Genomic DNA, 27,713 nt, shown 5'->3' on the forward strand with positions numbered 1-27,713 from the left:
CTCCTGCTGTCAGTTATTTGAGATTGAGTCCTCACTGTGAGCGTCCATGCAAAAGTACCTTGGTGCACTAATAATCACTCCACTGTGTTAATATTGGCATTGCATCTGCATCTGAATCAGGGCCAATATTTGTATACAGTGTGTGTTTGCACCAGAAACATTTAAAAAAAAAAATTAATTATCAAATGTAATTACTTTTAATTAAATCACTGAAATATTGTGCACTATTTAAATATGTAATTAAAAAATGAATATTATGATAATTTATTCTTTCAGGAGATGATCACACTGTCACCTGCATTCCCATGACAGCTCCTGAGGCTGATACCCCATCATGTGATAACACTGATATCCTGGTTACTGATGTATATAAATAACATGGGTCCTGGTGAGTATACTGTATACAGATATCCTGGACCAGTCACATATACAGTAAGAGGGAAGACGTGAGAGTCAGCCAGTCTGTGATACAGTAATACAAGATGGATTCCAGCTCACATAAATTCTATCCTGAACACGGCTTTGATTCTAGAGAACATCTGGAAACATATTTTTCTAACAGACCAGACATGGTCTTTGGAGAAGATACAATGAAATTTCCAATGGAATGTTTATACCGTGCTTTCAGTGAGGGTATGTACAGTAACAAAGCTACACTAAGGGTAGGTGCATGCATGTGCGCAGTTGTGTTAGACTCTATTCTCCAATGGGATAGGGACTTATATACTGCACATGACAAATATATTCTCTTTATGGCGATGCATAAAATACACAGACTATAAAAATATATAATAATGTTGATACTTTATGATGGAACTAAGATTATATATTTGTATTTTTAGATGCATTTGTGAAACTCTTCACCTCTAAAACACCCGGTGCGGCCGGTCGCAAAAGGGGCACAGCTTCATGGGATGGGCATGGCTGTGTGAGATGGGGCATGGATTCACAAGAGAGGGGTGTGGCTAATCATCCCAACCCCTGTTTTTGTCACCTCAGGTGTCCTGGAGATGTAGCCTGGCCCTGGAAACTGATATTTCTTGAGTGACTGCTTCTGCATGATGACTGGTGCCAGTTTGCTGCACATAATATTACAGTGTAGCACCAGGCTCTTGTCACTGAGCAGGAGAGGGCACTTTGGTGTCACCCCTCAGCAGGTGACACCCGTGTGCGGGATGCACCCCCTTGTGATGCCACTGGATATTGGTACATATGTGTATATGAAAGTTAATGGTTATTTTTAATTGCAAAATATTTTGAAGTTTGAAATAGTATTAATAATTGAACCCATCAATATACTCAGAGCTGGAAGCATCATTGCTTGGAGATTGATAATATTTAGAGGGAAAAAATACCATTCAATAAGACCACAGACTAATTTTGGCTGCACAGTGAAATGACTATATATAGGGGCACACTACGCTATACTCTGCTGTGTACATCCAGAAACTCCAGACTAATTGTGGCTGTGCAGTACAATGACTGTATATAGGGGCATGCTGCGCTATACTCTGCTGTGTCCATCCAGAGACTCCAGACTAATTGTGTCTGTGCAGTATAGTGACTGTATACAGGGGCACACAGCGCTATACTCTGCAGTGTCCATCCAGAGACTCCAGACTAACTGTGGCTGTGCAGTATAGTGACTGTATATAGGGGCATGCTGAACTATACTCCGCTGTGTCCATCCAGACACTCCAGACTAATTGTGGCTGTGCAATATAGTGACTGTGTATAGGGACACACTGCACTATAGTCTGCAGTGTCCATTCAGAGTCTCCAGACTACTTGTGGATGTGCAGTATAGTGACTGTATACAGGGGCACACAGCGCTATACTCTGCAGTGTCCATCTAGAGACTCCAGACTAACTGTGGCTGTGCAGTATAGTGACTGTATATAGGGGCATGCTGAACTATACTCCGCTGTGTCCATCCAGACACTCCAGACTAATTGTGGCTGTGCAGTATAGTGACTGTGTATAGGGACACACTGCACTATAGTCTGCAGTGTCCATTCAGAGTCTCCAGACTACTTGTGGATGTGCAGTATAGTGACTGTATATAGGGGCACACTGCACCATATGCTGCTGTTTTAGCTGGCTGTGTCCATACAGAAACTTCAGACTCATTGTGGCTGTGCAGTGTAATGACTGTGTATATAGAGGCATGCTGCATACTGGTGTGTGTTGCGCTGTACTCTCCTGTATTGTCTGTGCTTTACTTTAGCCCTGTGATCTGTGCAGTTTGAACTGAACTGCAAGTTTAAAAATATAAAAAAAATATATATTTTTATTATTTTTGTACTGATTGGTTGGTTCGCTTTACTCGAGTGAACTTTGGTCACATGCATCTATAAGCCTTGTGATCCATGCAGTTTGAAAAGAGCTGCAAGTTTAAAATAGAAAAAATATATATATTTATTGTTTGTACTGTTTGGTGTGCATTACCTTGTGCATTAGTTCACATGCATGGAGAAGCCATGTGTTACATACAGTTTGAACAGAGCTGTAACTTTAAAAATAACAAACAATATATTTATTGTTTGTACTGTTTGGTGCGCTTTACCCTAGTGCACTTCCTTCACGTGCATCTATAAGCCCGGTGATTCATGCAGTTCAAACCGGACTGCAAGTTTAAAAATAAAAAAGAGACTAGACTCTTATATACCTGGCAAGATTGAATATTTGTTAAAACTGAGTTCATGCAGCACACAGTTAATCATCTCCCTTAAATTAGCCAAAAAGAAAAAAGAAAATTGAAAGCGCTGGAATTCAGTTAAAAAAATAAAAATAAATGTAAAATATTTCTATCCTTCCAATGTGTATATAGATATCTATCTCTCAATATACCAATAAAGACCAACCATACAAGCTAAAATATACATACAATATATCACAAATTCTTCTTTATCATCAAAATTAAAACAAATAAAGTCTTGAAATATCTCACTTTGCATGTAATGAGTCTTTATAATATATTAGTTTCACCTTTTAAGTTGAATTACTGAAATAAATGAACTTTTGCACGATATTCAAATTTTCTGAGTTTCACCTGTATTGTGAGCTATGAGGTGGCTTACAGGGGCAATCTGTACATGTCCTGCCTGTTTACACTCCATTCAAGATGGAATATGGTAAAGTTCAGTGAAAACATTTTGCGAATACTAGTACTTTTTGGGCTGACATTACTAACACAAGCATCCAATTGCCTCCAACAAACAAGTTCCACCCCTAGGCATGTGCCTCACCTGCCTAATGGAAAATTTGGCATGATTGATTTATGCAGAGCTGCTGCTGCCAGAGTAAGATTCCGGAGTAGTAAATGTTAAAGAAATGTGTACAAGGTGTGTGCTTTGGCTCTGTTGGATCAAGGGCCCCAGGTGCACCACAAACAATGCACCCATTATAGATATGCCACTGTCCTTCACCATCATAATAAAACCCCCTCATTCTAACCAACACTTTTACTCCCCACATTTCATTTTTTTTTCCAGTAACAGTAAAGTATGTACTGAATAAAAGCTCACAAAGGGCCTTATTATGGTGGGGTCCTGCTCATTAGACAGGGATCCGGTCTCTAGGTCAACAGTAACTAGGTCGACAGGGTGTCAAGGTCAACAGGGTCTCTTGGTCGACATGTTCTATGTCAACAGGTCAATAGGTCGACATGAGTTTGTCACATATTTTTCTTTTTTTGAACTTTTTCTTACTTAACTACCCACGCTGACTACAATTGGGATTAGTAACCTATGCCAAGCGCAGTGGTAGTGGAGTGAAGCTCCTTGCCAAAAGCCTGGCGAGCAAACATGGTGCACTAATTGGGGTTCCCGGTCACTACAAAGAAAACAAAACCCAAAAAAAATTAAAAACTCATGTCGACCTTTTGACCTGTCGACTTAGACCATGTCAACTAGAGACTGTCGGCCAACCATCCCTGTCGACCTAGTTAATGTCGACCAATAGTAGTTGACCCAAATATGTAGTTGACCCAAACATGGTAAACCTAGACACTGTCGGCCCTATGAACCACACCCCATTCGGCACATGTGCAGAACGGGTCCTGCAATCACAAAGCAGGGATGCGAATCCCTCTGCCTGATTGACAGGCAGAGGCATTCACAGGGAGGGAGGGGGTGGGGTGGCTGACGTTGCCAGTAATGGGGGTGTATTGCCCTCATTTTCTAGGAGTGGCGAGGCCAAGGACTGCAACATGAGATGCAATTTTTTTGCTCTCACAAGCTGCTCTATGACGGAAAGCCTGAGTAAGCCCAGGATTACAAAGCCTGTCATCGTAGATAAACATCGCTATCGATGATTGTGATGTTCATCCCATATGCAATTGCATCGCAATTGTAGGAAGGAGATAGTATGCACCTCCACCTTATTTTGCATTGCTAAGGATAGCAATCGCAAATTTGCTGCAAACAGCTTTGTAATTGCATTCCTTAGTGAATAAAGCTCGATATGTGCATGATTTCTAAGGGTTTCCATTGTCTGTGTATTTATTGTAGGCAGGATAGGTGGCCCCAGATACTAGAAATTCTGCTCAAATAAATACTTACAGTACATTCCTCATACATTAAATTGAAGGAGAAAATGATGTGTGGTGAGGCAGTTGCTTACCTGTAACAGGACATTACAGAATGATAAATAGAACAGATGCTACATAAGATATTATATTCTGTAATCACTGTAATCTTTACCTGCAGGACACATTAAGGGAGATCTTCTGATTGACATCAGTGTTGGATCCCTCATTCATCATCTGTATACAGCCAGTGGCTTTTTCAAACAGATCCTTGTGCTGAAGTGCTCTGAGCAATGTATTATGGAGCTGAACAGATGGATTAACACACGCACTGGAGCGTTTGATTGGTCTCACATAATGACATATATGAAATGCCTAGAAGGAAACAGGTAACATATTTCCCAAAACATATATCATGAGTAATTCCAGTGTCAGTACACAATAAACTATTTCAAATGCTCTACCCACCAAAAATAAAACATAGAGGTCTTACGGGTTGTCATTTAGTCTTTGATTAATTTTTGTTTTTTCTCTGTTGTACAGTACACACCATGGTTCGGTACATGTAGTAAAGCAGTTTTTGCTAAATATTATTAAACCTCTTACTGCTTGATTCTTTCAACGAAATAAACATCTTGCCCAAATTCAATTTCATTCATCACCTAAATCCATGTGCATTCTTCTTCTATTCTCTCTTGAAGTAGAGCCATAGGTAGAAATAATAACATGAACTTGCTCCTCGTGGAGTACAGCCAGGAAGTTTTCAAGAGGAGCCATGTAGCACATATCCAACCGGGCGTGAGCCTGGCTGCAACATGGGAAACCATTCTGTTGGCTGATCATTATTGACCTCTTTTGGTCAATGAATGAGCATATTATTAAGTCAGTTCAATTAAAGGACTGACATCTACTATTACAGGTGGGATGCATCATTCTGCATTAGTGGGACCATTATATGAGGAAGGGATATAATCTGCACAGAACATAAATTAAATGTCTGTTTCCCTATTTATTTTTGTATTTAATAATATACTTTCCGGCTGGTGCCCTAAAGAGTATGTCTAAAGCATATAGCAACAAAAACAGTATTCTTCAAGTGCAGTAAATTATGTTCAGCCTCTAAGCCTTTGGAGCCAACAGAGATTCCACTGTGCATGTATAATGAGTCCTCCCATGGCCTGAGTCAGTAGTCCATCATGGAGATGGGTCTCGAGCATAACTTGTGGCTTCAAAGTATTGGAAAAGCATTCCACTTCCATTCTGGAACCAAATCTTCTGACCTCGTCGGTGTTCCTGTGGCAGTGGAGTTTGGAGGAGTGGATAACCGATTATCAGCGGATTCGATCCAGGGTTTTTTTGGGACTATTCGGAATCCCTAAATTGACCTTATGCACTTTTAGGAACTGTTTGGCCCAGTTCTGATAATATTCAGTAATTACCTGCTTAGCATGCTTCCTTAGGATTTGTGTCGAAGTTGATTCATTTTGTTTGGAGTTTTATGTTTTTATATCTATGTATTAAACAGTATCACACTTTATATACCTATTTTTATTGTTTTCTATGGTAATCTGATATATGGCAGAGGCCTAAGAGTACATCAGACCAAGAGAACCTAACCAAGCACCGGTTTAGTGTTTGCTACAATTTTCTATATTTTGCACTTGTGGTGAGAGATGAAGGAAACCTCTTAGGAGTTTCTTACACTAACTGGCTGCTGATATTGTGCACTGAGTCATTTCTATAACCTCTATTCACTGTTAAATAGTGCAGGTTATAGCACATTTGATCACCGCTTGTGTAGGGGAAAAAGAGACAGTGAGAGACACTGCAGGAGTAAGGAAGGCAGTGATTAAGTAGAAGATAACTTTATTATAGTGATGGAGCGTAAAAGATTGACATATTACAATTCAGGAATAAACAGAGACACAGGTCAACATAGGAAAATTACAAAGGGCAAAAAGAAATGATGTTGACAGTGATACCATGATAAAATAGATGGCATAAAAGAGAGCAGACTCCTCCAAGGACAGTATACAGACTCCTCCAAGTCCTACTATTAGGCCATAAGACTACTCTGCATGCCACTACTATGCCATCAGACTCCTCTGCATGCCACTGTTATGCCATCAGGCTCCACTGCATGCCATTATTATGCCACCAGATTCCTCCTCATGCCACTATTATGCCATCAGACTCCTGTGCATGCCACTATTATGCCATTAGACTCCTCTGCATGCCACTATTATGCCATCAGAGTTCTATGCATACCACTATTATGCAATCAGATGTAGTGTCAGCAGCTGCCAGGTCCATCTTTGAAGATAAGCTGGGTACACACTACATGATGTATGTAACCAGTGACAACTGCAGCAATGTGAGCTGGCAGGGGTGCAGGCACTGGCAAGTGCATAAAGAATTGCTGATGCTGGCAGCAATGATGGGGCGGCTATGCTGCAATTGGCAGCATGGTTCTCACTAGCAATGTCTTCCATTTGCCATGCATGTAGGGGCAATGGAAGATGTTGCTGATGCCACATGGTAGTGCACATCGTCAGTGACATACTATAGCGGGTTCACATAATCCCAGATTGGATGACATACTTATTGTCTAGTGTATACCCATCTTAAGGCTGACAGAATGGCCCCAGGGAATTCCGAAGATTTTTGTAAGGACCATTACAAATGAAACAGGCAGGGTTCCCTGCTGTTTGCTAGGCACCCCCATGGCTCAGACCACGTTACAACCCCACCCCTCCATGCAACCCCCCAATCCAAAAAGGCTCTCTAATAAATTACATTAGAGGTACAGCTGCCAGCAATCTTTGTCATTGAAAGCCCCCCTATGTCCAGGGCAGCAGCAGCATTGCCATCATCAGCTACTCATTGTCTGGTAGGCATAAAGTTTATCTTTGTATGAGTCATGCCTGTGGGAGGGAGTGGGAAGTTAGCTGCATGAAAGTTGCTGCCTGCACTCAATACAGCCAGACAGTGCTAAAACACATACTGGGCAGCCCCCCACCATATGAGTCCTGCTAACACCCACCCCCTCATTAAGCCCCTTCATTCTAGTGATAGCCATCGGTGAGAAGTCCAAATACAGCAGTCAGCAGTGTACTGCAGCAACCTGACACTGACAGCTGGAAGGCAGGGAGAGATCCTTCCTGGTTGTCAGGAAAATGAGAAGGCACAACGCAGCAATGGGCCTTGTGCTACATAATTGTACTAGCCCGGTGGGCAAATGGCACTGTGCCCCCCTTGCTCAGCCCACCACTGGTAAAACCGCGGAGATATCACAAATTCTCCAACCCTTAGGCTATTACATGTGACCCGTAATGTTTGTAAATTCACCAATAATTGAATTTTAATTTGGAACAATTAACTGTCCCTTCCTATCTAATGTGACATTTTTAACAATAGATTGGTGTGAGTTATTACTGCCCCCAGGTGTTCATATAGGACTCCCAACTTACTGTGTGCTACAACACTTCTTATTTGAAGATGTTGTGCACAACATTCCCAAAATGCTGTCATTATAATTTGGCAATATAACTCACTTAATCCATTTCTCTGTTTAAAACTTTGACATCATTAGTTTGATTTACTATAAAATGATGCATTTTTGTAAAAAAATTGAATGAGTGCCCTCTTCATTGTGCATGTGCAGCTCTTGTTGCAGTTATTGCACTTAATCACAGAAACAGAATTTTAAAAACAAACTTTCCAGATGATTTCCACACCCCCATTTCAAAATGCAACCATAGCAACCATATGCAACTACTCATATCTTCCATATGCACTCGATTCTTCACTGATCCTAAAAATGCCCCACGTGCTCTCAAATCACCACTGGTAACAAATGTCCCCACGGGCATGGCTGGCGTATCCATTAAGCATATTTAGGCAGCTGCCTAAGGGTACCAGGGCCTGAGGACACAGCCTGCTGAAGCTGCTTGTGAGAAAAATGAAGGATGTCTCTGACATTCCCACAGTACTAATCTTAAAGAAAAAGTCAACATTCTTCCCAGATATCAATACCAATGCACATATCAGGATCTTTACAGAACTAGCATCCCGTGATCTAGATCAGATTAAACAAAGAAGATCAGTCCGTGAATGCATTCTGAGTAAAGAAGAGGATCAGGCAATTCGGGAAATACAAAAATGGCAAGATGTACTGGTCAAACCGTCTGATAAAGGCGGCAACATAGTTTTGTGGCCTAAACAAATGTACATCCAGGAAGCATTAAGGCAACTTCACGATCCTACCTGTTATAAAAAAAACTCCCAGGTAATCCAACAGAAGAATTTCTGAAACAATACAATTGCCTTCTTCAACAAGCATGGGACGAGGGGATTCTAGACAAGAATCAATTAGAATATCTGGAGACTAAAGAACCGAGGGTAGCTACTTTCTATATGCTACCCAAAGTACATAAGGATCGCAACAAGCTCCCGGGAAGACCCATCGTTTCGGGCATTAACAACCTAACCGAAAAAGCCAGTTACTTCGTGGATAAACATCTGAGAGGAATAGTAGTCACCCTCCCATCCTATGTGAGAGATACGATGGATGTGCTTGCTAGGATAGAAAATTTGCATGTAGGCCCAGGAACTTGAATAGCCACATGTGATGTGGAATCGTTATACACAAGTATACAACATACCAGAGGCCTACATGCAACGGAATTCTTCCTTAACATGGAACCCCATAATGAACTTAATGGCTTCCTACTCCAACTTCTTGAGTTTGTGCTCACTAAAAACTATTTCATCTTTAATGGCAGTTTTTACCTCCAACAGAGGGGATCAGCTATGGGCACAGCGTGTGCACCAACCTACGCAAATTTGTATATGGGTTGGTGGGAGAGAGAACATGTCTTCACGGAAGCTCATGAGACCTTTCCACAACATGTCCTCTTGTGGCTACGCTACATAGATGACCTGTTTGTCATCTGGGAAGGAGAAAAATAACTATTTCAAGAATTTATTGTGATCTTGAACACTAACCCCTTCAATTTGACATTGACAACAGAGATGAGCCAGAAAGCTGTGAATTTCCTGGACCTGACAATCACAGTAGAAGAAGATGGACGGTTGACAGCAGACATGTTCAGGAAAGAAACAGCAACGAATAGCATCCTCCATGCCACTAGTTTTCATCTGAAGGCAGTTATCAGAGGGGTACCCTAGGGGGAATACCTCAGGACACGCAGGAATTGCACAAATCAACAAACTTTTGAGAAAAGAGCCAAGGAATTGGAAGGCAGATTAACTGCGAGAGGGTATAGCAGGAGATCCACACGTAAAGCATACAACCAAGCTAGTAGGAAATCCAGAAATACTCTTATTTACCCTCAGAAAGAATATGGGAAACAAAATTCAGACCAGCAACCCATCAGATTCATCGGTACTTTTTGTCAGGAGAACCAATTAATTAGACAAACCATCCAGAAACACTGGCATGTACTGAAAGCAGATCCTGACCTCTCCAGAATTTAGGTAGTGATAAAGCTAAATATTTATCTTATATAAAACCCTTTATGAGGTCTATGAACACTGTACGCTATTTACGTATGGAGTACCGTAAGGGTACGCTCGTTGCGTAACGATCGCTTAGCCGTGGTCGAGACGCTCAAGCGTCACGTTCGCTCACGGCCAAGAGATCACAGGCAGGCACGCTATTGGCTGCCGACTAACGTAATGATTCGCTATAGCGTAGCGGACGCTCGGGACCACGAGGAGATCACCAGCGGCGCTGACGCTCACAATGTAAAACCTTTATATCTAAACCATAAACAATGTAATATGCTGTAAAACCTTAGTGTAGAGATAGGGTGTAGATGCAACACAGTGTAACCTTATTAACTTAAAAGCTGTTTGAGTGTCACCGACGCTCTGAGAATACTGAACACTATAAGAAATACACAGATACCGTGCTTAGGGTCCAACGCCTAATATATATATATTATGAATGTTATACTTGCAAAAGAATTAATACAATACAAGTCATACACTACAATATAACATAGACTACCTAACCAGATAACTACACATGAAATACAATACAATACTATTATGTTTAAGAGACTACGAGAGAAAAAGGAGAAGAGAGAGAGAGAGAGATATGGCCCATAACAACAGGAAAGACAATATGATTGCGGAGAAAACTTACGCACAAAGGAAACGATCGCATGCGCCTCTGGACATCCAGCTCCCGATTTTCAGCAATGATAACCGTTGAAGAGTGAGAGCTGGATGTGATCGGCTTGTCTATTTATGCCCCACACACAATACAATTCAATGGTCCCTACAATCTCATTGTTCATTGGACACAGGAATTCCTCCTCGCATTATAACAAAAGGTCATAGGTTGATTCATACAGGTGGGCTGTGACTATTTCCAACAGCTCAGGTGGGAGGGAAACTGGGTTTCCCGCCGCATGGATAATTAAGTGCAAATAATAGTAAATGGACATAAACTTCTTATGTCCATAATTATTCGCACGAGCGATTAATCCGCTTCAAACCAACACCGGAATATTGCTAATTAAATACTCTTCCGATGGGTACTAAACACCACTGTATTACTCCTGTCTGACCCTTCGTATCAAACAAAGGGGGATTTCTCTGTTCATGAACATTCTACATTAACCAAACTTTCAGATTCTATCAAAGGGACCATGATCTACAAAATACATTATATAGTGGAAATATGTAACGATTGAGTCGCACGCTACGAACACATGAACTCTACCGTAAATGCACATACCGCGCGCCCGCGGGTGCCCGCAACAGCGAGTATGCGCACGCACGGGAGAGCGCACGCATGCGCAGCGCAGACCTGTGTGAGGTGCAAATATGGCAGTGTGCATAGAGATATTTTTCTGACTTTGACAGTCCACCCTTTGGCAGTCAACAATAACTGCCACTTCCTAAAACATTTCAAAACGAGAAAAATATATGTCAGGGGTTAATACATTTACATGGTTGGGTAGGGGAGGAGAGGAGAAGGTAGGAAAAGGGTATGACCTAGTGTGATAGCAGAAGCATGTGTGAATGAATCCGTGCTTGGGGGTCATGTATCATCGTGCCGTACGTGTTTTAAATCCAGCTTCGAGGCATTGCGAAGTATACATTTGAATTCCTTCTTATCCCGCGGTACGGGTCTATGGATGGGCTGTCAAACTTTACCGAGCTCTTTTCGGCTGTGGTTGTAACAAAAATGGGGAGCACATTTTAGTTGATGATACATGAATGGGGGAATATGTGATTGCTGATATCTGTGCCTGTATTCCCTATCGACTATGTGTGTAATTACCTGAGGGTTGTAGAAATGAAGAAAAGACATAATTACGGTAAATGCAGTGGTATTCTATGTCAGATAAATGAACATTTGTCGGTTGAAGTCTTGTTCGGTGTCTGTTGAATGCAGTCTTCTTTGTGCTTTTGCCCATAAGGTGCGAGCAAAAGCTTTGTCAATGTCCATAGATTTACAAAAGTGTTGGGCTAGCGTAATTTTAAAATTTCTAGGGAAACTGGGGATCTATGGCAAAGTTCATCAAAAATCTGTGTATCAGGTTGTCAAAACTTCTTCTTTAATCCATCCGTTGTCTGTATATCGGCTCATCAAATTCCTCGTCCAAGTGGGTCTTTTTACCTTGGGGAAAACGGAAAAACAGGTGAAAGAAACGGACCGTAGAAATCGCATTTTCATCACATCATTGTTTCTACATTTGGGTCATAAATCAAATCCATTGGAATTACAATTTCCTCACTCCTTAAACTCATCACCCTGGTACTTCGTTTACACTTCGTTAAAGCCTGACCGCATCTAAATATCAAGCCAATCGTTATGATAACACCTAAGATACATAGGAGAAACTTCCCTACATCCATTATGACTCCTTGAGCCCATTCTCCTAAACCGGAGAACCAATTTCGCGGGTTCAACCATGACACCCAACCAGTCAGCTCATTACTCACAGCAGCAAGGGTGAGATTGTGTCTCCTGCGAAATTCCCACTTCAATTGGAGAATATCGTCCATCTTTTGGTCTATGACCTCGACCGGGTCCTCGGTACTATTTGTAATATATGTGCAACATTTCACGCCGTACTGCATTGCCAGTGTGACACAATATCCACCTGTTACTGCTGTGAGATAATTGAGAATCATTCTATGCTGAACTAGTTCTGTTTTATAAGCTTGAAGTTCTCTTCCAGTATACCTAAACGTGTCATCATACATTTCTGTGATATTATCTAACAAATTTGCAAGCGCAGATATGTATTTATAATTCAACACTCCTCTGGCGGTGTGAGTGATGTCTAACGCGATTAGAAACTGAATCCCGGTGGATTCATGGATCATGTCAGAGGCCGGATGCTCTGTTCTTTCTATCAGGTGCCGTTTAACTACGTGCTCGTAATGGGTGTGAGTATAAGGAGCTTGGGCAACACGGTGTATATCTTTCATTTTGGCATGTGATACAGTCATTACTTCAGGCAGTACTTTTCCAATATAACACAATCCTTCAGAGTTTGGGGCAAGCCACTTATACGCCTTCCTCCCGCATATGAAATATGCATCATCGGGGAGAACATATGGGACGGAGTAGGACATAACCATATTACACATCTTCCATGTGAAATCTCCTAACCCTAATTCTCCCATCTGTCTAGTACACGTATCAGCTTGTACGATATGTGCACAGTATCCTGGTGATACCTCTCCAACTCTCGTAATCCTATTTCCTAGAGTATACCTATATCGGAAAGATTTTCCTCTACTGGCTATGTGGCGTATAAGTTCTGTATCTGTCGGCATTCTATCTGCTCTATATGAAAAGGTCATGGTTTGGTTACTCCATGACACTTCCCAATTTCCCGGCTTTCGGGGATTGGAAATGTTAAAACATATGAGGGATCTATCCACATGATATTGGTGGAGCTTCAAACTAGGAGGACTGGAGATATTAAACCTCCTGTCCACCGGCCTCCCACCACTTAGCTCAAGTACCTCCCCTATCGTTAAAGGAAATGGTACTAGTCCTGATTTGCTATGACCTTGAGGTACTTGAGAGCATACCCAACAATCTGTTGGATTTAACACACTACCCACTAAAGAGTGATAGTCACTCAAGGGATGCCGGTCCATGTGGATATTAAAACTGGATTGGCATTTCTTAATGCACCCATCCTCAACTACGTTGTCACAGAGCCTACAGATACAGTTTTCTTCAGCTAACAATCCTTCACAATTCCTTCTATGGTCAATGCTATCGGATCGTTTTCTGATACTCGCCTTTGCTTGTTGATTATGTTGTTCTCGGAAAACTACGCCTCCATCTCTGTCATCAGAACCCATTCCAGAACCTCTCTCGAACTCCATGGTACTCTCGCCGGAACAGTCTGCTCTGGTCAACATCATGGTCAACAGGAAAATCCGGATCACAGTCTCTTGAGGCAAGTCCATCTTAGGAGGAAACGAAGAAGAATGAGAAGGGGGAAAAAATAATTTGAGGGAGAGGGAATGAGAAGTGGAGAAAAACAATAAAAGGGAAACGGGGGATCGACAACTGCTTTTGATCTTGTGATTCTCGATGCTCAGGTGCCGCCTCAGTCCTCCTGGAACAGACACTCCAGTGATACAACGTCCTCTACCGTCTGTTCCTTATCACGGGACCTCTCTGGATCAGCAACCTTCTTACAATGGGACGAATGAACCCAAGTCTCTCTCTCTGCAACTTTCAATGCTGTAGTGCTAGTCAATAAGACTTGGTATGGTCCTTCCCATCTGTCAATAAGGCAACCTGAGCGTAGAAAATTCCGTATCATTACATAATCCCCAGGTTCAATGTCATGACAATTACTATCTGGTAAATCAGGAATCACCAACTTCAAATTATCATTTTGATTCCTTAGCTGTTTACTCATGTTAATCAAGTACTTTACAGTCACTTCATTGTTACACTTCAAATCATCCTGAGGGTTAATCATAACATGCGGTTGTCGACCAAACAAGATTTCAAAGGGAGACAGATTAAGAGGGGACCTGGGAGTGGTTCTGATGCTGTACAGTACAATGGGTAGAGCTTCTGGCCATGTCAATCCTGTTTCTGCCATAACTTTGCTCAGTTTATTTTTAATAGTGCTGTTCACTCTTTCCACCTTTGCACTCGCCTGTGGACGGTATGGAGTGTGCAGCTTGCTATCAATTCCCATCAACTTACACATTCCTTGAAAGACATCACCTGTAAAATGAGTACCCCTATCACTTTCAATTATTCTAGGGATACCATATCTACATACAAATTCCTGCACAATTTTCTTAGCAGTAAACATAGCGGTATTTGTGGCCGCAGGAAATGCTTCGACCCAATTTGAGAAAACATCTATACAAACAAGTACATATTTCAAATTTCGACAAGGGGGTAATTGAATGAAGTCAATCTGTATTACTTGGAAAGGGCCGCCTGTAGGTGGGATATGAGATGGTTCTGTTGGTATTGCCTTTCCGATGTTCTTTCTCAAACAGGTAAGGCATGACATTGCTCTCTTACTTGCATGAGATGAAAATCCTGGGGCGCACCAATATGCTCTTACCAACTTGCACATTCCCTCCTTGCCCAGATGAGTCAGCCCGTGAGCTGCCTCAGCTAAACATGGGAGATATGCTCTGGGGGCCACCGGTTTACCTTGTCCATCCGTCCAGAGTCCTGAGGACTCCTGGCCATATCCCTTTGCCTTCCAGACTGCCTTTTCCTGTGTGGAACACAAATTTTGCATCTCACACAACATCTGTGTGTTGATGGTATTAAATACCATCAGTTGTGTGGTGTCTGTCTGTCTGGGTGTACCAGCTGCTAACTTAGCAGCTTCATCTGCTCGGCTGTTACCAAGTGATACTGGGTCTTGGCTATATGTGTGTGCTTTACACTTGATAACAGCCACTCTGTCGGGTTCCTGTATCGCTGTTAGAACCCTTTTGATGTGAGCTGCATGCGCTATCGGTGTACCAGCTGCCGTCATGAAATTTCTGAGGCGCCATAGGGCTCCGAAATCATGGACTACCCCGAATGCGTATCTAGAGTCGGTGTAGATATTGGGTTCACTACGGGTGGCCGGCGGTCGGGCTCCCGGCGACCAGCATCCCGGCGCCGGGAGCCCGACCGCCGGCTTACCGACAGCTTGGCGAGCGCAAATGAGCCCCTTGCGGGCTCGCTGCGCTCGCCACGCTACGGGCACGGTGGCGCGCTACGCGCGCCACACTATTTTATTCTCCCTCTATGGGGGTCGTGGACCCCCACGAGGGAAAATAAGTGTCGGTAAGCCGGCGGTCGGGCTTCCGGCGCCGGTATACTGAGCGCCGGGAGCCCGACCGCCGGCAAACAGAAGACCACCCGTAGATATTGGCTGATTTGCCCTTAGCCAATTCACATGCTCTGGTTAGGGCGACCAGTTCAGCAACCTGGGCTGAGTGAGGTGGGCCTAGCGGTTCCGCTTCTATGGTGCCTTGGTCATCTACGACTGCGTATCCAGTACACAAGTCTCCCGAGTCTGACTGTCTGTGACAACTACCGTCCGTGTAGAAAGTTAGATCTACATCTTCCAGTGGGTTGTCACTGATGTCAGGCCTTGCGGTAAAATTTTGGGTCAAATATTCCATACAATCATGTGTGTCTTCCTTTGTGTTAAATTCTCCTTCCCCACCACTCTCATCCTCCACCCTTTGTGCCTGTCCAGGCACACCTGGGAGATATGTTGCAGGATTTAATGCACTGCATCTCCTTATGGTGATGTTTACGGGGGCCATTAGTGTCAATTCCCATCTTGTAAACCGCGCTGATGAGACGTGCCTGGTTTGGGCAGAATTTAGCAAGGCTGACACTGCATGTGGTGTATGAATTGTGAGGTTGTGACCTAGCACTACATCTTCGCTTTTCGTTACTAGCAATGCTATCGCAGCAACGCTTCGCAAGCATGTGGGGAGGGATCGCGCTACCGTATCTAGCTGAGCGCTGTAGTATGCTACTGGCCTGCTGGCATCACCGTGCTTTTGGGTTAAGACGCCTGCCGCGCAACCCGCACTTTCTGTTCCGTACAGCTCAAAGGGTTTCCCATAGTCTGGCATACCTAATGCTGGTGCCTGCGTTAGGCACTGTTTAAGTCTCTCAAATGCCATCTCGGACTCGTCTGTATGCGAAATCCGATCAGGTTTGTTTGAGGAAACCATCTCCTGCAAAGGTAACGCTAGAATGGAAAATCCTGGGATCCAGTTACGGCAATACCCACACATTCCTAAAAATGTTCTGATCTGTTGCTGGGTTTGTGGCAGAGTCATGTCTCTAATTGCTTGAATTCTATCAGCGGTAAGGTGTCTCAGTCCTTGTGTTAGACAGTGTCCCAAATATTTTACCTTAGTTTGGCATAATTGCAACTTGTCTTTGGAAACCTTGTGTCCTGTGTCTGAAAGATGAAACAGGAGCTGTTTCGTATCCTTCAGGGATGCTTCCAATGAATCAGAACACAGTAGTAGATCATCCACGTACTGTATTAATACTGATCCACTCTCTGGTTGGAAAGACTGTAAACAATCATGCAAAGCCTGGGAAAAGATACTTCGACTGTCTATGAAACCTTGTGGTAATCGAGTCCATGTGTATTGGACTCCTCTGTATGTGAATGCAAACAAATATTGACTGTCAGGGTGCAGAGGTACCGAAAAGAAAGCGGAGCAGAGGTCAATAACAGTGAAAAATTTCGCAGTGGGAGGGATTTGCATAAGGATGACAGCTGGATTTGGCACTACGGGGAACTGACTCTCAACTATTTTGTTAATCCCCCTTAGATCCTGCACTAGCCGGTAACCCCTCCCCCCACTCTTTTTAACAGGGAAGATGGGACTATTGGCAGTGCTGGACGTTCTTACCAGAATGCCCTGTTGTAGCAAGCGCTCTATTACGGGGTACACTCCTAACTCCACCTCTGGCTTCAGAGGGTACTGTGGGATTTTTGGAGCTATCCTACCATCTTTTACTTGTACAACTACCGGAGCTACGTTTGCCATTAATCCAGTGTCCTGTCCATCTTTAGTCCAAAGTGACTCTGGTATCTGGAATGTCATTTCCTCTACTTGGGATGGAGTCCTATTTGTCATAATGGTATGTGACATTAATTTTGACGGGGAGTCTAACATGTCTCGCACTTCCTGAGCGTGATTCTCAGGTATGTCCAAGAATACACCTTCAGGAGTACAATAAATGACGCACCCCATTTTGCACAATAAGTCTCTTCCCAGGAGATTAGTCGGTGCCGATGCAGCCAGCAAAAAGGAATGCTTGGTATGTAACTGCCCTACTGTAATCTCGGCTGGTTTGCTAACAGGGTAGTGCTGGACTACTCCTGTTACTCCTATGGCTGGAATTGTCTTACCAGTGGTTCTCATGCCCACTGTCGAATGTATCACTGATTTGGCCGCCCCTGTGTCTACAAGAAAGTTTAATGATTTACCAGCTACATTGATTGCAATTTCTGGTTCACTCCCAAGACTTGCAATCAATTTTTCTGGCTGCAGATTACAGGTATGGCCACACCCCTATTGGGTATGGTGACCCTCCTGAATCCCGCTGGCAGCAACTACTTGTGAAGGGGTGAAATGGGAACTACCAGTGGCTTGCCAGTCTCTGTTCGGGGGGTATCTTTTTGTTTCCCCTGTATGTGGCTCATAACTCCGTCTCTGCGGACCTTGCTCCCAATGTCGTGTGTCGTGTCGTTGTCTAGGGGGTTGGTATGATCTTTGCGAATTTTTCGCTCTACAGTCTAGTGCTATGTGTCCCTGTTTATGACAAAAATAACATGTTACCACCTTTGACTTACCCACAGGGTTTGGTGATATAAACACAGGCTGTTTTGTGGTCAGGGCCTGTATACTTACTGACATTAACTTATCACCTTGCGACTCCCTGTGTCTGGTGATATTCCGGTCGTGATCAATAGCAGCCTCTCTCAAAGTAGCCACCGACAGACCTCGCCAACATGGTTGTGTGGTCTGTACCCTAGTCTTTAATGCCTCTTTTAAACCATCCATTAGCACAGATACTGCTACTTCTTGATGGTTTGCACTGGTCCTAATGTCCTCTATGCCAGTGTACTTTGCCATTTCTAATAATGCCCGGTGAAAATAATCAGCAGCTGTTTCTGACTCTTTTTGTTTAATGGAAAAAATTCTATTCCATTTGGCAACAGCTGGGAAATACTCCTTTAACTGTGAATTTATTCTTTTTACGTTATCTTTGTTGTACACATCTGTAAGAGGTACATCCTGATCCAGTCCACAGTCAGCTAAAAATTGAGCTGCGTCGACATTGGAGGGTAAACATGCCCTCAGCAATACCTGCCAATCTTTGTTATTGGGCTCTAAAGTGTTTCCTAGGTCTCTGATGTATTTTTGGCTAGCAACTAAGTCTTTTCTGGGGTCAGGGAATTCAGACACTGTGGTCCTTAATTCCATTCGGGAAAACGGGCTGTACATGGCAATGTTCCTAACAGGAGTGACTCCTGAAGTGTCCGTTTTCCCATTTGGCACTACTATTACCTTAACAGGATTAATTCTAACAACATCATTCTGTGTAGGTTCTACAGCCTGTGGTGAAATAGTCTCAGCATAGTGTATGGTGCCGTACTTACCCGTTGATACGACCTCACCTGTCCCTCCGCTAGGGGGCTTTGTTACTAATCTTATGGGTTGGGCCGTGCCTACTGTCGTTTCTGATATGGTGGCTGCTAGAGAGAGCGCCGATATTGTTGCCGATTCGTCTTCCTGATCACACTCCTGGGGAAAGTTCAAAACAGGGTACAACTTGCACGGGTTAATACTTGCATGGGTTAACTTATTAACATTATCCTTAACATTTATACAGTTGCTAAGTGCCTGTTTGTTACCCCCTAATGCGTCATTCTCCGCAACCAATTTCTCTCCTGGTATGTATGGTGGCGGCGGGGCCGTGGCTATCAGTTTTCTGTTAGGGCCAGATCCCGCCGCCTGAGCCAATCCTCTCTGTATTTCACCCTCCTGTTGCCATAGCTGCAAATAATCATAATGTTGGATTCGTCTCTTTGCTGATTTAATGAGACATATCCTTCTCCTTAAATTCGTTAACACTTCTGGGCTGAAGCTACCTACTCTTGGGAATTTCTCCCCGTCATGCATTGTCATTCTTTCCCATTCATCACATAAAATTTCTGTGTGCCTTCCGTATTTTTCACACATTACGTACCTTGCCGACCCGACTGGTCGGTTTACAGAATCAACCCGAACCGAGGTTGATCGCCCCCTTCTTGAACAACTGGCCCCCATAATTTGCAGGTGTTGCTAACCCTTAAAAAAACCAAAATATTCAAAGATAGGTTGACGGTGAAGTTTACCGAGCACCTCACTCACTCGCCCACGCCGACCAATATGCCCACACACTGATATAGTGCTGGCGTACTCGACCCAGGGCCCCTATTAACCTGAGTTTACTGGAACATGTGGGTGTGATCCGAAGAGCATTAACCCTTTCCAGTAAAGGTGGGGTTGTCGGATAATTCCTGAGTGACCAGAGAATTTCCCTTTTTGGTTAAAATAAAAAATTACACAAATCACGTTAGAATGTACAAATAGCGTTTATGACCCGGTTTGTACACAAATGGTACTGGTCAGGTTACTAACTAATGCACACAATTACGTGCGGTACAATCGTTCAGTACATAAGCAACTAATCTTATGTACGGAGCGACCAGTGGAATCGACATTCAGCAGCTGCGAATTCCTTCAGCCTGAGCTTTGTTTTCCTATATGGGTGTCGCACCAACCCTTCTTTGGTGTTGTGCCTTGTTTCTATAGCGGACTTCCTTGTCTGCTGTACCTGGACCTCCTGGTCTGTTATGCGACCTCCTGGTCTGACCTCCTGGTCTGTTACAGTATGACCTCCTGGTCTGCTACACTCTAATGCTCAAATTTTATATATGTTTAACCAGAGATGCCTCCCTAGCCACCATGTATGTCACTTACACGTATGTACCTTCACGAGAACTCGATGATTTCTCTGGTTCAATCCCCAAAATTGTAAAACTTAAAAACACTCACTCATCACATACACACTTTTGTTTCTATTTCTATTTCTGCGCAGAAATTTTTTTTTTCTTTAGACCAGATGTGTTGTAAATTTGGAGAAGGATCTGTTAATTTAAATTTCGGATTTAAAATAGATTTGCGCTACTTATCGCCTGATGCGCTATTTATCGCCTGTTGCGTTACTTATCGCCTGTTGCGTTACTTATCGCCTGTTGCGCTACGTTACTTATCGCCTGTTGCGTTACTTATCGCCTTTTGCGCTACTTAAAAATCAACACTATCGTGCAACTTGAGTTACGTGGGCGTACCCAGACACTCCGTTGCGTAATTTACGCTGCGTGCGTCGGCCTTTGCGTACGCGAGTCTCAGTCCTTTGTTAGAGACACGTGTACACAAAGCCAATGTCCACCGTAACACAACTAACACGTTTTATCAATGTAGATGATCCTCGATCGTCTACTGCGCAACACACCAATCTCTCCTTTTACCTTTAGGTAGAGCTGTGTGTGCTTTATACTTTATCCCTTAACGCATTACTTTTACACTTTAACTATGAAATAGCGACAAATCTCTCTTAGCACGTTTTATCAATTATAAAATGGCAAACAGGAGAGTGATATATGAAAATACACAAATGAAAAAGAAATGCAGATATGTGCGTGTGTACGCAAGACAGAAATAAACAGTTTTAAAAGACACTAGCGTGTTGTTCTTACCTCCGGTTCCGGATTCCTTCAGCACCCTTTACTAAGCGAAGCAGACGCTTATCCCGTCAGCACTGCGAAGAATATGATCTCCCGCCCTTTGCTGATGGATAATGTCTGCTGAAATTACCTAGCAGAGATATGTGAAGGACAGGACGAGCCGCCAATTGATAAAGCTAAATATTTATCTTATATAAAACCCTTTATGAGGTCTATGAACACTGTACACTATTTACGTATGGAGTACCGTAAGGGTACGCTCGTTGCGTAACAATCGCTTAGCCGTGGTCGAGACGCTCAAGCGTCACGTTCGCTCACGGCCAAGAGATCACAGGCAGGCACGCTATTGGCTGCCGACTAACGTAATGATTCGCTATAGCGTAGCGGACGCTCGGGACCACGAGGAGATCACCAGCGGCGCTGACGCTCACAATGTTAAACCTTTATATCTAAACCATAAACAATGTAATATGCTGTAAAACCTTAGTGTAGAGATAGGGTGTAGATGCAACACAGTGTAACCTTATTAACTTAAAAGCTGTTTGAGCGTCACCGACGCTCTGAGAATACTGAACACTATAAGAAATACACAGATACCGTGCTTAGGGTCCAACGCCTAATATATATATATTATGAATGTTATACTTGCAAAAGAATTAATACAATACAAGTCATACACTACAATATAACATAGACTACCTAACCAGATAACTACACATGAAATACAATACAATACTATTACGTTTAAGAGACTACGAGAGAAAAAGGAGAAGAGAGAGAGAGAGAGAGATATGGCCCATAACAACAGGAAAGACAATATGATTGCGGAGAAAACTTACGCACAAAGGAAACGATCGCATGCGCCTCTGGACATCCAGCTCCCGATTTTCAGCAATGATAACCGTTGAAGAGTGAGAGCTGGATGTGATTGGCTTGTCTATTTATGCCCCACACACAATACAATTCAATGGTCCCTACAATCTCATTGTTCATTGGACACAGGAATTCCTCCTCGCATTATAACAAAAGGTCATAGGTTGATTCATACAGGTGGGCTGTGACTATTTCCAACAGCTCAGGTGGGAGGGAAACTGGGTTTCCCGCCGCATGGATAATTAAGTGCAAATAATAGTAAATGGACATAAACTTCTTATGTCCATAATTATTCGCACGAGCGATTAATCCGCTTCAAACCAACACCGGAATATTGCTAATTAAATACTCTTCCGATGGGTACTAAACACCACTGTATTACTCCTGTCTGACCCTTCGTATCAAACAAAGGGGGATTTCTCTGTTCATGAACATTCTACATTAACCAAACTTTCAGATTCTATCAAAGGGACCATGATCTACAAAATACATTATATAGTGGAAATATGTAACGATTGAGTCGCACGCTACGAACACATGAACTCTACCGTAAATGCACATACCGCGCGCCCGCGGGTGCCCGCAACAGCGAGTATGCGCACGCACGGGAGAGCGCACGCATGCGCAGCGCAGACCTGTGTGAGGTGCAAATATGGCAGTGTGCATAGAGATATTTTTCTGACTTTGACAGTAGATAAGGTCCAAATGTGTTGGAGGAGAGCGAGAAATCTTAGAGACTACCTCGTACATAGCCACTTCCAATCAGAATCATCCATAAGAGCACAGCTGAAAAGATTTTACAGCTGCGGTCACTGCAAAGCATGCCAATATACTGTGAAGACGCAGCAATTCACAGATAAATACGGACACACGTGGCAGATCCAAGATTTCCTCAATTGCAATACACAGAATGTCATTTACTGCTTGAAAATGCCCATGTGGTTTTCATTATGTAGGCATGACAGGCAGACCGTTTAAGCAGCGACTACTTGAACACGCAGGCAACATCTGGAAAGCTGAAGAAGATCAAGGTAAATGCAAAGTTCTCTCCACAGTGGCTAGACTCTTCATGAACTATCACCAAAGTAATACACGACTTCTGAAAGCCTTTGCGATGGAAAAAGTCAAATCAGATAACAGAGGTGGAAATATGACAAACCAACTTCTGAGGAGAGAGGCACGCCTCATCTTTTTGATGGGGAGCACCCAACCACACGGACTAAATGATAATATCAGTTTTTCTCCCTTCTTATGAGAAACGGATATAATGGGGGAATATTAGCAGATCTTAGAATCACATCAGTTATGTATACAAAACTGTAGCAGGTATAACATGGATTAATAACAAAGTTCTTTCCTTTAACTCTCTTATACAACTGACAAGAGTTATTGTCTGTCTTATAATTTGGTTTCTAGAAATTCAATGCATATATATAAATAACATTGAGCATTTGTCCAAAATATATGATCATGTGACCTCCAGTATCATCAATTGGTCGAAGAGGCCGCATCATATTACATTACACTATATAATTTCATGCACACTATTTTTATTCTGTCTAAACCACGTGGATTGGAAGATATCCACACATAATACTATTCTTCATTCTATATACCTTCTCACATTTGTTTATATTTTACATATTTTTTCTCGTCTTTGGTCGATTATTAATATCTCTCCCTTACATTACATATTTCTTTTTTACACTTTTTTCACTTTACCTGGTTTTGCTTCATTGCACACTTGTCAGTATTCTCATAATGGGAACACATGTCCCATTATGGTATCACCCAGCATCTATTTTATCACCAATGAGCCTAGGTCCTTACATAACCTTGTATGTGTTAAGGACACAAGTTATTTTGCTTTTTATAGATAATCAGACACACTATCACACAACTCACAGTTGTGAGATATCACATAAGAAAGACACTAGTAAAAATAAATTCACTTACTAAGATATTAACTTAAATGTGTAATAGTCTAAGATATGGTTAAATCAGTAGAACTAATCTAGGAATATTATTAATACACAAACCTAAATTGAATTATTCTAATCACAAATCAAATGGAGTAATGATTATACACAGTGTAGAAATTAGATATATAAAATTATGAAAATTAATAAAAAATCCCAAAATTATGAAATACACAATAATAGGTTCACATGTATACTGCTAAAATTGGTTATAGTCATATTTCATTTATAGTACCATTTATTATTTAATCACTCCTGTTCTTTTATATCCCTTGCTCAAGGATATTGAAATCAATTAAAGTATTTTAATAAATAAATAAGTGACAATCTAGTCAGCCAGGTATACAGTAGGAAAATGTCTTCACAATTGTGAGGACAGTAATCCCTTTACCTGTGCCGCAATTTATGAACATTAATCCTTAATTATGTGTATGCTCGCATTGACTCTAGCAGTACTAGACACGGAGCGGGGAGAACAGGAGATTGATTACTTTGCCCTGTTCGGTTACTCGGGGAATGATTAACCTAGATGGATGAGCAGCGCTCGTTTTGCGGAATCGCTCTGACTGGTCAGTTTGAAAATTAACGGACACATACCCCTTACATAAACTCAGCAGACCCGGCAGTCGGGTCGGCTCCATAATTAAGCTACGGGCAAAATGCGCATTGGAGTGAGGCGCTGGTAGCCCCGTTTTTTGCTCCTGCAAATATTGTATAATTATGTTATGTGTCATGAATACTAAATAAGTGATCTAATCAAAGTATGCAAACACTAATAGAAGCTCTTTGCATCATGAGAAAGCTCTAAATGTATGCAGCACGTGCAGACTGTCATTTTGTGATACCTTCCCACTCAGCACAACGTACGTGCATCTAGTACACTGATAGCAGGCATAATAGGCTTAATATTAGAGATCAACCTAAGCCCTATTTGATAATAAACTGGCAGCATAGATTTATCTGCATGTAATTACATAGCGGTGGTGATTTGGATTATGTACCTCATGATTGTATAGAGGAAAGATCTAATAGCCAAGCTGCCATATAGTATTATTATGTCTGCGACCGTTTGATGCAGAATTGCATACCTATAAACTAAGTCTCCACAGCCCTGTATGAGCTAAAGTGGGAGCCAGCAACTGTGAATGGGATAACTCCGTATCCCCATATTACAGTACATTGTTATTATAGATGTACTGATTTGGGATTATGCTCTGCATTTAAGGCACAGAGGAGTGAATGAGCAACCCATCTGTTACAATATTGCTACAGTGATCTGCTCAGTCAATTTGTAACAGTGTAGGATTGAGCACAATACACTGTATCAACCTCACCACATTGTATGAGGAAATACACTATTGAACTGAAAGGACAGTTAAACTGTACTTGATATAAGATTGCATACTATCTATTTCATGCTTAGTGGTCTATATACATCCTATCCATAATTACCTCACAACCATACAATTGGACTGGTGTATAAGAGGAGGGAGGATATCACGAATAGATAACTTTATGATATATTTAGAGAATCAGAATTAATATATCATCTTGGTTCAGACACAATAATACTAATGATATTTGGATCAAATATTTAAATAATAACAGGAGGAATATCTGGTGCTCCAACGCCAGATTTTATTATTTCATTTCTTTCTATCTCTATATTTTAATATTTCGCTTTTTATAGTTAAATGGGGAGAATACATTTTATGATACTAATAAAAGTTTTTTTTTAAAAATGTGAAATTTATCAACTAAGTGCACCACACAACTACCCTCCTTTTTTTCTCCTTTCGGTAAAATCATTATTATGCTTAAAGCTGGTGACCAGCTATTATTTATACCTGCTGCACTCTGCTCCTCTGGTCATCAGTGTTATCAGCCGGGTGCAGCAGGCAGGCAGCAGCATGTGTGCTTCACCCTGTTCCCTCTCCTTCCATTCCCACTAAGGTAGTCATTCAGACCCACACAACAGCAGCTGTGCGGCCATACACATTGTGGTTGCATCCCCCATAGATGCGACTGCAATGTGAATGACCATGGTGAGCATTTCAGGGGTGGATTTACATCATTGTAGGGTCTACGCCAGGAAAATGGGGCTGGATCAGCTGTATTTTTGGGGCAGCTGCGTGAAGACACATGCAACCACTCCGATTAAAAAAAAGGCCACTAACCACCTGACTGTGCAGCCAGGCTGTGCTGCTAGGGTTCAACCTAAGACCCAATGCCTCTGCAAATTGCAGATGTATCAGAAGGCGGCCTCACACATGCTGGGTGACCTTGCCCTGTGCTGGGAAGCCCCCAGCATGTGCAGAGATAAACGCAGCTCTGGCTATGTATGCAGCAATCTGTGGTCATCTCTTAATAGCCCCCTAAGTCTGAACAATAGAAAAAAGCTGTATTGTGCTGAGTGTTTCAGATAGGGGTACCTAATGGACACCTTTTCCCCACCACTACCATATTACATGCACCTGAAAGATGAAAGAGGTTCCTTATTGAAAGTATAGAATAATGCCCAATCTCTTCCACCTACAAGGAACCCTTCCAGAGAACAAACAATGCCTCTCTAAATTATACCTTCCTATCCAATGAATCTCCATATAAAACTATATCTTATTTCTCATGTGGTGGCATGACTAGATCCAAATGAACCTTTTGTGTTTGTATATTTCAGTGACCTGTGTCAGGACAAAGACATGGCATTGAAGACAGCAATAACAAAGATCATGAAATGTGACATTGACAAAGAAAATCTCACAGACCCGGAGGTGCTCCCACCAGCAGACTGTGTCATCAGTGTATGTATGCTGGATACCATCAGCAAAGACCAAGCTGATTATATAAAGAATCTCAGGAACTTCATAAAGCTACTGAAACCTGAAGGATACCTGATATTGGTGGGGTGTTTAAATACAACTTATGCGATGGTTGGGCAGGACAAGATACATTTCTGCAAATATGATGAGAACTTTGTAAGAAAAGTTTTCACTAGTGAAGGGTTTATTATTGACCACTGGGCAGTGCACAAAAGAACATCAGTGAGTGACCTTTGTAACTATGAGGCACTTTTGTTTATTACAGCTCACAGAGAGTGTTAAGGCCTGATTTAGGGACGCATGCTCTGCTGATGTTGTTGGGCGCAGTTCAGCATTTTCATTTTACTGCACATGTATATAAATCACACTACACATGAATCCTGATCATGTTCATACTGATTTGGAAAAGGAAGAGAGATATAAGACTCTCGTCTGGGGGCACTGTTCTGTATGTGCAGTAAATATACATAAAACTTAACTTTTATTGTATATCTCATGAAACTACTGTATATTAATCCTGTTTTTTGTCATAAAGCACACTCAATAAATAAAGATTAAATCATTGGAAGTATATTCCCTTCTTTTTTCATTGCAACAGGTATTATTATTAGGTGGTTTACCCTGAATCTATTTTAAACACTTGACTAGATACTCTGTGTGTCCTAGTAGTAAAGGTAATACAAGTAACAGCACA

General features: G+C 42.2%; 1 protein-coding gene across 1 annotated transcript; it reads left to right on the top strand.

Annotated features, from left to right (window-relative positions):
- Positions 1-482: 482 nt before the first annotated feature.
- Positions 483-27,301, top strand: LOC134965354 (nicotinamide N-methyltransferase-like). The gene is made up of 3 exons (XM_063941823.1): positions 483-633; positions 4,710-4,917; positions 26,878-27,301. Exons 1-3 carry the CDS (start codon positions 483-485, stop codon positions 27,299-27,301), a joined length of 783 nt encoding a protein of 260 aa, XP_063797893.1.
- The last annotated feature ends 412 nt before the right edge of the window (positions 27,302-27,713 follow it).

Source organism: Pseudophryne corroboree, chromosome 10 (genome assembly GCF_028390025.1).
Source record: "Pseudophryne corroboree isolate aPseCor3 chromosome 10, aPseCor3.hap2, whole genome shotgun sequence".
NCBI classification, from domain to species: domain Eukaryota; kingdom Metazoa; phylum Chordata; class Amphibia; order Anura; family Myobatrachidae; genus Pseudophryne; species Pseudophryne corroboree.

What these genes read in the sequence shown, in the direction of transcription:
- LOC134965354 (XM_063941823.1), top strand. Translation starts at nt 483, where the DNA reads ATGGATTCCAGCTCACATAAATTCTATCCTGAACACGGCTTTGATTCT. An exon ending in ATACCGTGCTTTCAGTGAGG is followed by an intron (nt 634 to 4,709) that starts GTATGTACAGTA and finishes CTTTACCTGCAG; the next exon opens with GACACATTAAGGGAGATCTT. An exon ending in AAATGCCTAGAAGGAAACAG is followed by an intron (nt 4,918 to 26,877) that starts GTAACATATTTC and finishes TGTATATTTCAG; the next exon opens with TGACCTGTGTCAGGACAAAG.